At 39.6% G+C, this 10,516-nt stretch overlaps 2 protein-coding genes across 3 annotated transcripts in view; both read left to right on the forward strand.

The window, feature by feature from the left end:
* Positions 1-767, forward strand: part of smim32 (small integral membrane protein 32) — a gene marked incomplete at its 5' end in the record, with an annotated part of 1,727 nt that extends 960 nt beyond the window's left edge. Inside the window, one exon of the mRNA XM_032528530.1 lies at positions 1-767. This exon is cut by the window's left edge and continues 492 nt beyond it.
* Positions 768-3,542: 2,775 nt separating this feature from the next.
* Positions 3,543-10,516, forward strand: part of diaph1 (diaphanous related formin 1) — a 97,325-nt gene continuing 90,351 nt past the window's right edge. Inside the window, exon 1 of one of the 2 annotated variants that reach the window (XM_032527527.1) lies at positions 3,543-4,508. In XM_032527527.1, the coding sequence (XP_032383418.1) occupies positions 4,410-4,508 (99 nt within the window). In that variant the 5' untranslated portion in view covers positions 3,543-4,409. The remainder of the gene's footprint in view (positions 4,509-10,516) is intronic. The other variant, XM_032527526.1, reaches the window with a different exon arrangement.

Below are 10,516 nucleotides of genomic sequence, written 5' to 3' on the forward strand. Positions count from 1 at the left end.
CCCCCGGGACTAATCTCTGTGGCCCTGGATCTTTAGTGAGACTCCTGCGTGTAGGTTAACGGGTCACCCCTTAACTGCTGTTGTACATAATCAACTCACAAAGTTGTTGCCTTGATCACTTGTCTTTGACACATTGGAAGGCCTAAATAACCTGGAACCCCAACAACACCTAACATGATTAATCAGGGCCTCGATTAGACCAAAAGTTGCCCACATGTTCCTAAGCACCATCCCCAAAAAGATAGCTCTTCAGACGATAGAGGGCATTTGAGAAGATGAATTGTGTACATGGGCCCACTGCAGGTGGAAAAATAACAGTAGCCTAGACCATAACTCCTGATTAAATCAGTGACTCATATTTGTTGGTATACAATGTGAAACAATCCATCATCTCCTGCAACTCCTTGTGGTCAGCGCACTGCACTTTGGAAACTAATTATGTATTCCTTCACAGTATACTCCTAAGCTTGTGTTTATTCAGCTGCTTACAAATTTCACCTGGAGCCTTCTATTTGGGTCCAAATTCACAGTAGGCAATTCCACACTGGCCCGGACACTTTCATGTTTTTTTTGTTTCGTGAATGTGACTTATGGTAACATAAATATTCTACAGTTGATGGTTTATAAAATATTTTGTATGATTGTAACTTAACTGTCTTGTGAAATGAAGTAATCAACACATCATTTCCACCCTTTTGTCCACTGTAAAATGCTGATTAAATTACAGATTGTAGGCCTATGTCGTCACATAAAGATATTCAAATGTAGGCTACTCTGAAGTGGCAACCATTTCGTTTATCCATCATTTCACAAGTGCCATAGTGGTTCTATAGCCTTACAGTACACGTTAACTTAGTTTCAATTAACCTCTCCCCCACAATTTATAGCGCCAGACTGTGCGATAAACCAAACTGTTTTAATGCCACCGTTGATGAGCAAATCCTCTCCAATCTTGTTGTTGGAAACATCTCACACATACCAAGACAGACAGATGAGCCTATCTCTGTATAGGCCTAATCCTGTCTGTGTGTGTGTAGTTGTGTGAGGGCACAGGTTTGTGTACGTCTGAGAGGTAAGAAAAACACTGCAATTCAAGTTTTGGACATTATATCTCATACAAACACAGTGATTAACTGTGATTATTTTTGTATGTGGTGCGTTTTCAAAATCATCTCTGAATCAAAGAAAGACTGAAATAATGATATGTAATAATGCATTACAAGCGGGGAACAGAAGGCCACATCTGGAGGGTTAAACTTATAAAGACCAACCAACTCAATGCTGTTTTCAGAAGACACTCCGCTAAGAATTGGGTCAGCATATTCAGAACAATATGATATGTGCCTTCTGGGATGAATCCCATTCTTCCCCTTACCCCTTCCCTTACCCCTTCCCTAGCTTTTGCGCGTTCACGCGGCACTAGTGCCGGTCCAATACGTATTCGAGCTAGGGGTAGGGATCGATCAAGGGCGTATAGCCCTACGAACTAGTGTGGATGCGACCTCACTAGAAAACACACAGCAGTGGTGGCTGCTGCATCGACCAGAGAGAGTCATGAATGTAAGTACTTTCGGCTTAATAATTGATAAAAAGTTACGACAGTCTTGTTTGTGGTCTATGCGTCCTGTACATGTATACTTGCAACCATGTCCTAACTGAAACTTTTTAAAATCGCTAGCTTGCAATGCAACGCTAATCGCTAACGCTAATCGCTAACGCTAATGTTGAACAGTCCCACATTTCTGCCTTGAATGGACTAAGATCGCATAGATGTATAGCTAGATATATTAACGGTCTAGATCATCGCTATGTGCTAACATATACCGCCCTGTCTCACACAGGAGGACACAGGAGGACACAGCAGCTGTCCAGGTTGGGGCTGAAAACCAGCAGAAGTTTCCTAATTCATATGTTCATGTTGACCCATTCATTATTGCATTGGTAGCCTACTATTATTATAAAATCTGTAATTAATTCCTGTTCATTGTTCATGCACTTGTTATATTGTTGTGTGGTTGATAGGGACACTGATGATATGTGGAGGGGGGGGGTTATGGCCAAAAGGCTCCAGACTGGTCTGGAATATCAGAGCAGCTGTAGTTACAACAGTGTAGTGTGTGTGTTAGTTTGTTTGTGGTCTTGTGTGTATTTTTTTAGTTTTACACATATGAGTGCCTTTTATTGTGTGGCGACATGTTAGTTTGGTTCTAATATTTGACAAGGTTCTGTAACATTATTTATGTAACGTTTTTGCCTGTCATGTTCAATTATCACCAATAAAGACAGATTTTTGTCAACAAAATGTTTTTGTGAACATCAGACATTCAAAACGGTGTAACTGAAACAGATATACAACACACCATGTATACAGGGTGATATGTATGTATATGTAACATGATGCAGTGGTATACATTTGTATTGCAAACAGACCTAAGTACTACACAGATAAGTACTCTTCACTACCAAAGTGAACCTAAAATAACTATAAATATAACACACACTGTGTCAAACCCACACAATCAACAGACCTAGACGGCATCTTGGAAGTTTGTGATCAATACTGTATGTGTGATGCACCAAGTGGTGTCCCAATTCATAGGGGTATGTTTTCACCCCTTACCCCTACCCCTTGGTTTCAGGGCCAAGGGGTAGGGGTAAGGGCCAAGGGGTAGGGGTAAGGGGAAGGAATGGGATTCAGGCCTTGATTCAATCATTTGCTGCAATTGCCTTGTAGACTAGGCCTATATTTAATGCTTTTTTTCCCTCCCACATCTCTAACTGCCACGCAGTGCGAATTGAATAAATGCAAATAAATCATTTTAGAGAACAAAAACATCACAACTGCTTCTTTGGGGGGTAGCCTACGTTAAATTTGCTGAACATGCTGTATTAACTCTGGTGACACTGCAGGGCCTGCCTGTCACCGCTTGGTGGCGCCCCAAGTTCGATTATGTATTTGCACCGTGTGACTACATTAACTACAAAATACGTTCCCAAGCCACAAACATCACATTTACAAGTTATAAAAAAAGCACCTGCACAAAACAGACCGAAATGAAGCAGTTTATTTAGCTGACCCTTTAATCCAAAAAAAGATTTACAATCAAGGGTGGAGCCAGAGATTGTAAAAATTCAAACCTAGGGTGGATTGTTTTCTCCATTTACTGTAGCTGAATTTGGTAAACAGCATTAGGCCTGCTAACCTTGAAGGCCTATTCCTATTTTTTCTATACCTACGCAGAAGTAGGCTTACACAATTAATAGCAATATTTCCCCAGTCATAGAATATTGCTTTGTTGTTCTAGTCACAGAGACTGAGGGGAAGTTAGGCTACACAAAATTCAAATTATCTCAAAACCATTAAAGATGTGTAACTAGTTTTTGAGAAAACATTCAGGACTGGAGACCCAGAAGCCACCCCTGCTCCGCCCCTACTTACAATAACAATGAGTTTTCAGTGTGCAACGGAAGATGTGTAGAGTTATCAATAGGGAGTTCCTTCTATTATGATGCCAGGACAACAACAAGTAGCCTAGTAAGACTCGGCCTCATTTCACAGGAGATCGCTTAACTCTTTCATGGAGCGATGATCCCTGGATGATCCCTCTGTGCAGTGTTGGCAGAACTGTCTGCTTATCCTCTCAGGTGAAGCTGCAGAACGCAGGCTCCTCCCCAGCCAGCTCTTTCTGACCGGCCTGTCAGAAGAACAGGAAGAAAGACGTATTCGCTTACCCCTGTCATTAGGGGTTAAAAAGTTAACTAAACTTGTGAAGCAGTCATGGAAACTAATTTAGGAGACACAGTCGGGGCAAGTCGTCTGTAATACCAACTCGTCTCCCTTATTGTAGTCGCCGAAACAACTCGTGGAAGTGGGAAGAGCGGAGTTTTTTTTCCTTTCCACGGAGACTTTACCTAGCGTTACTGTAGTCAGACGAGCTAGCATAGCTAGCTAAAGCTAACGGTTAGCTCAGTTACCGCATACTTCGGGACTTAATATTCAAATAGTTTAAAGCTTCGGTTTGTGTAACATGCGGATACTGGTAGAATCAATCCTCATTTGTATTTTATAAACGCAACAGGTTGTTTTCGTACTTCTCGTCCCGAGGACTTGGGGCTGTGCTTTGAATTTCCCTCCTTCAGTGATACAGACAGGCGGCTTAGCGAAGGGCTCGGGGTAGTTGGCTTTTTACCAAATCAATAGCAACTTTGTGCTAATTGTGGCTAAGTTAGCAGGGGCTCTAGCTTAGGCCAAAGGTAATTAACGGTTGTCTTTTTCTCAAAGTTAGGAAATACCGTTGGATGAAACGTTTGCTTTTGTTTGTTTTTTCGTTTGAGAACGGGGGAAGATTAGCTAACGTTACCGCCTCACAGTTATTTTGACACCCAAGGAAACGGATTAAGTTATAAATATGGATCCACACACGGGGAGCTCTGCCTCAGCTGCAGGTCCCAAGAAGGACAAGAAATCGAAGAAGAACTATGAGGATGGAGATGGGAAAAAGAAATTTGTGAGTATCCTACAGGTTCAACTTGCTGTCCCTTTATGACCTTTTTGGTTATATAGGCTCAAAAATGCTACTCCTAACCACACAGATGTTGAACATATACTTCCTCTCAGGTGAAGCTACAAAGCAACAAACCGCCACTATACCTGTATTTACTTTCACGCCCTAAAGCTGTGCACCAGTTGTCAAAATAACTTGAAATGTTGTCCTGTAGGAATTACGATATAGGTCAAAGTAAGTGTAACATAAGAGGAGCTGCTATCCAACTTTGAAGACTTGTACTGTGCAATAATCCTTAAGTAATGCAGTCCTGACACATTGCAACAACAATGACTCCCAGGTTTTATTATTAACATTTTGAAAAACTCTAAATATCAATCCATTTATACAATAATTCACGTTATTCACTTATGATTGTTGTATGTTTTTGGACAGAAGACTGTATATTTTAAACACAAAAAAATGAAAACCTAAAAGAAATGTGACAAATTAATTACCCAACTGTATTGTAAGGTGTGGCATGGCATCATGTGTTGTATACCTGGCTGTGTCAGTATGTGTGATTCAGTGGGGTGTCTTGATGGAAGCAGAGCAGTAACAGTCACCAGTATTTATGCCTGCCATTAGTCATTGTAAACTGTTGTGTAACACAACTCCTTGGCCATGTCTAGCAACAGGTGGAAACTGATATTGTACACATTGACAAATGGTAACCATAGACGATGCACAGAGGACACATCGGATCACTGAGAAAACAGAGGGTTCAGAGGGTTGTCAAGCCATTTTGGCTCACACTCAGAAGCCCCCTCGTTAACACCAAAATGTGTTTTATATCCTGCTGACAAGAATGAACACAAACACACATTTACATACGGAACACGTTCAGGCTCTTTGTTGAGAACTTTTTCATGTAGATAATACCACTGGGGCATGAGCCCAAATGCATGTAGACTATGCCAAGCAGTAGTGGTACAAGGTTTTAGGTAATCTTGGTTCCAGGCATTGTTTTTATGACAAGAGACAGTCAGTGGAGTAGGGAAAAAGGTGTCCAGGCTGTACTGTAAATCTATGCTCAGTCAGAGGCATTTGAAAACAGAGACAGTAATAGATGATAATAAAAAATTATTTAATAAATGGGATGGTATTTCAGTAGTGCTATTGTATTCAAAGGTTTAGCTATGGCTAAGTAAACATGAGTCACAGACAAAAATCGATTGTGCAGTGAAACATGAACCCATTCTGGCAGTTGTTTTTTTTCTTCCAGAGTTCCGAAAGAGGTTAAGGGGTCCATAATTATGTGTGGCTTGACTTGATCTACAGTGTGACATAGTCAATCTTGTCTATGTCATTAACTTATTGTTGATTTCGTCACTCTCTATTTTCCCCTCTTCTCACACATACCAGTGAGGGTCTGGATCAATGGAAGTATATGTACAGAATAAATGCCAGATAATAGCCCTCCGCTGCATAACCATGAATCAAGCTTTACATAAACTAGGTTTGGCATTATGACAAATGCTATGGCTGTTGGCAGCATTAGGCATTCATGACAGATGAACATTTTTGTACTTTTGTTTAAAATCAACAAAATAAGTAAATTTATGTTCTGCCCCAATCACTATTCCATGTATTGAATGTTGCTTAATCCAACGTTTCTGTATAATGTTTACTACTGTACATCTAAATAAATAAGTAAATAAACATACGCCTGCTGTATTGGTGTGATGTCCCACTGCTGTGTGGAAGCATGTCTGTAAGCCTGAGCATGCGTCTGTCTCAGTTTACACACGTAGGTGTTTTTTGAGATATGTAACCGTCACAGGAAAGCTTAACACGATTTGCTGCACTTCCAGGTACCTCTGTTACTGAGCATGATACATGTATTTAGTTTGAAGCCAAAAGCAGGTCATATTGTGCTCCCTGAAGCACTATCTGTGTTCTTCAGGCCTAGAGAGAAAGGATCAACATCCATGAATGCTGTTGACATAGACAGGCTGGCTCAACCCAGCAGGCAGACACAGTGTGGAATTAGCCAGGGATCACTGCCTTGGACATTTGTTCGGGATACAAGGTGAATTGTAGATCACAGATTCTGGCTCTGGGACATCTTGTTGCGTTTGCCAGGTTATCTTTTTTTATTCAGGTGAAATGTTGGCTGAATTCTCTCATGTAGAAGTGGAATTTGTTCAGGCCCTGATAAGAAATATTAGTTATCAAGGAGAAGATAACCTAAGATTTGGAGTAAGTTGTGTAAAGCATGTTCTTCTGGGGCTTCTGGGACATTTCTCTCAGAGTATTATTGGTTATTTACTGGTTATTGGCATTTCATTTAGTCATTTTAATCAATGAGATAATACCATGGGTTAGATTTTTAGCCAGAATGATACATTATTTTCAGACATAATAGGCTGTGTCAGAGGATAGCTTGTCTTAACATAAACTTGTACAGTAATTGTAAAGAATATTGCCCATTGTGATACTTGGCAAATTACATTTATTATATGCTTATACAATATGTTATTTGTAACTTTTTTATCTAACTTCCAGCATTAAAACAAACGTGCATATGCACATTATTTTTTTCCGGGAACTGCAAGAAGACTGTTGATGCCATACAGAGATCCCTCAAGTGTCTAAGCAGCACATATTTATCGCTCTAGTTAAACATTCACAGAGTTGGAAAATATGCTGACTTGCTCAACCTTCAATTTGGGCTGGATAATGATAATGTGAATCTGGTCTTACAATAAAAATAAAACATTTAGATGCATTTAGAATTGTTTTGGAAATGGATTGTAGTACCCTGAATCTAAATCAAATTGTCAAGTACACATAGATTCCCAGATGTAGTGTCTTAATATAGAACATATTGCAATAAATTGCCACATCGTCCCAGTGAAGAAAATTGAAAACAAATATTTAGGGGCATTTATAAAATGTTGGGGACACCTTGTGCCAACATGACTAAATAAAAGGCATAGGACGATATGCTTTTGACCCAATTCGATTCTTTCACAATACATGGCTGCAGATTTGAATAGTATTGCGATTTTCATTTATTGTGATTCTTGCGAACTATTGCGGTTTGATGATATTACTGTTACGTCCCTATCATGTCTAGGGGTGGAGGACGCAAACAATTAAATAATAAACCCAGGGGGAAAGGCGGAAACGCTGTAAAGTTAATTTAAAAGATTTTATTATACAAACTAAAACAACTGGAAACAATCTCCTAAATAAAAACATGACAACAAAATATGACAACCAAAACAAAACACCACTGGCTCTGGCTCCACACCAGCTTCCACTGAAGCCCATTCTCTCCCTGCTCAGCCTTTTGCTGCCACTTAATCTCTCTCCTGATTGCTGCTGAACAGCTTCAGCTGTGGTAGTGACATCACCAGCACACCTGGAGGGAATTACACACAAGCAGAAAACACAGCAAAACAGCACAGCACGTAACAAAGGCGCGTTGCATTTTTTTCTCCCTTTTAAAGTTGAATAATACACATTTAGAGACAATATATCACGAGACATATCTATAAAAAGGAATTGTTTTCTTAAAAGAATGCACATCACCGTCAGTCAGTCTGACATTTATTTAATTTGTAAAGAAGTGTATTTTCTGCATTTTCTGATTTTGCTCTGTTTTGTTGGAAACGGATATCATGTAGTTGGTGGTACTGTATAAAAAGAAAATATTTAGGTGAATCATTAGTAAAAATAAATAAAACCATGTGTGTCATCACCCTCTTACTGTCTCACCTTTACTCACGATCTACACTATCTAATAAACAATAAGTAAAAAATGTATTCTGGGAAAAATAGATTAGTTACAGCCATAGACTGTAAAAATAAAGTAACAGCACTGTAAGTTGAGTGTGTGTGTTAGGGATGGAAATGGAATTTAAATGAATTGGATGAAAATAAAATGGCTAAATGTAGGCTTTTGGGATATTGGCCTAAGCTGGTAAATATAATTCTTTTGTCCCACTCCTTAACTAAAGTAATGCATATTTGTATTGCAACTTCTCAGGAAAACCACAATACTCTTGTGTAGTCAGTCATAACAAGAGAAAACAAAAACAATTAAATTATAGGGCAGTTGTTCCACTTTTTGTTTGAATTATATGCAGTTTTAAATATGGCGATGGTGCCCAAGTTGTTGCCAGTGGGCACATGTTTAAGTGTTGAACACAGGTTAACATGTTGGTGTTTATCATGATAAATAGCAAGGATAAGTGCACCTTCCTTCAACCATAACATAACCTTGTGTGTACATGTGCCTTTGTGCAGATGTGCACCTACTTCCTGGGGGAACCACCTCAGCAAATGCTTAATTTAAAATAAGGCCATGAATTAAGCCAGTTAGGTCACACCACTTTAGTTAGTCTGGCTTAAGTAGAGTTGTTGAAAATTGCTTTGTTGCACAGTGGGTCTCTTTTACCCTCCTTTCTTATGTATGTCTGTTATTGTCTCCTAAAAAGATAGACACACACACACACACACACACACACACACACACACACACACACACAGTTTCCTGTTCTCTCTACATCACAGGAGAAGAAGAGCGTACTGTGAACTGAAGAATAGGATGACATGAGTGCCAGCGTGAAACTGGAGTGGTTAATGGTCTGCTAGTGGCAGGGGCCTCTTGGTTCAGAGTGCACGGGAGTATTTTAGAGAGCAAGGCTCAGCAAGTGAGCAGGGACCTGGCAGAGAAGAGTGTGTGACAGATAGTAAGGAGAGAATTAAAAAAAAAAAAACAGAAAGGCAGATAAGGGGATTAAGAAAGGTAGAAAAAGTGCTGTAGTGGGAGGGCCGTCAACGATAATACCAAGTTACAGGTGGTGTGATGGGTATGTAAAGCTTAAATAATTGAGTTGATTCTAAAAACAAGTAATTCTCTGTGGTGGAAATGTTCAACCATGTTGCCTCTGTTGTCACAAGTCAGTAATGTCATTGCAGGTGTTGATTATTAGTCAAAGATAAAACTCCTGGTGTGACATAACTGATGAGATGTAGACAGAAGTGCAACATTAGTAAAAGTAGTAATGCGCAGGGTGCAGGTCAAGTCATTGTGATTCAATGTGGTCCTTTTATATTGTTACCTCAATGAGACTTTCTTCTTGGATGCTTTGAAATGGATTTCTGCTAGCAATTTTAAATGCTTAGCTCACCGCTGTTGTCATTTACTCTCAAATTAGACTAGTATCCTGTCCAGACATCAGGGATTTAGATGAAATAAAGACACTTGTTGGATTAATCTGCAATAGATGATACTAATTAACATGCTCTGTCCTTACTGTTCTTTATAGATCGACAAGGAACTGCTGTTGGCTCAGCAGAGGACTGAGTTTGGTTTGTTTTGAGGCCTGTTCTGACTGGATGTTAGAGCTGAGTTGTGTAATAAAAGTGCTGGTACAGACACACAGAGGAATGCAGAGTCACTACACCACTAAAATTCCATACTTGGAAGAGTGGAATCTCACCTTTACCTGTTTTTTGTTTCAGACTTTACAACTGACTTTGTGAGCACATGTCTTCTGATTACAATGCATTTTAAGTGCTTGATGGCGGTATAGTTTCGAGACATCTCACAGATGGGTAGTCACTAGTTCCATGTAATGGTGGAGGTCCTTGCATGTTGCTTTAGGCAACAAAAAGTCATACTTCCAGTGATTGTCCCTCCACCACCGCAAAACGGAGAACTTGCTAGTAACAAGACTGTTACTCAGACAGCTAAAGAGTTATCTTAACCTTGCTTGTTGTAATCAGTTTGTATCAGGATTGGGAATTTTGTCCCCCATTTCTCACATTGAACTGGCAATATGGAGCTAATGTGTTATGGCAAGTGTGAATAAGAGCATTACTGAGACAAATAACAACTCCCAATATACATTTATCTATAAATTGCTGGAATGTCTGTCTGTCTGTCTGTGTGTATGTTATTTACATATCTCTCCAACCGTTAGTCTGATGGATTTCAAACTTGACAGGTGTCTTGC

This window comes from Etheostoma spectabile, chromosome 10 (genome assembly GCF_008692095.1).
Source record: "Etheostoma spectabile isolate EspeVRDwgs_2016 chromosome 10, UIUC_Espe_1.0, whole genome shotgun sequence".
In the NCBI taxonomy this organism is placed as follows: Eukaryota; Metazoa; Chordata; class Actinopteri; order Perciformes; family Percidae; genus Etheostoma; species Etheostoma spectabile.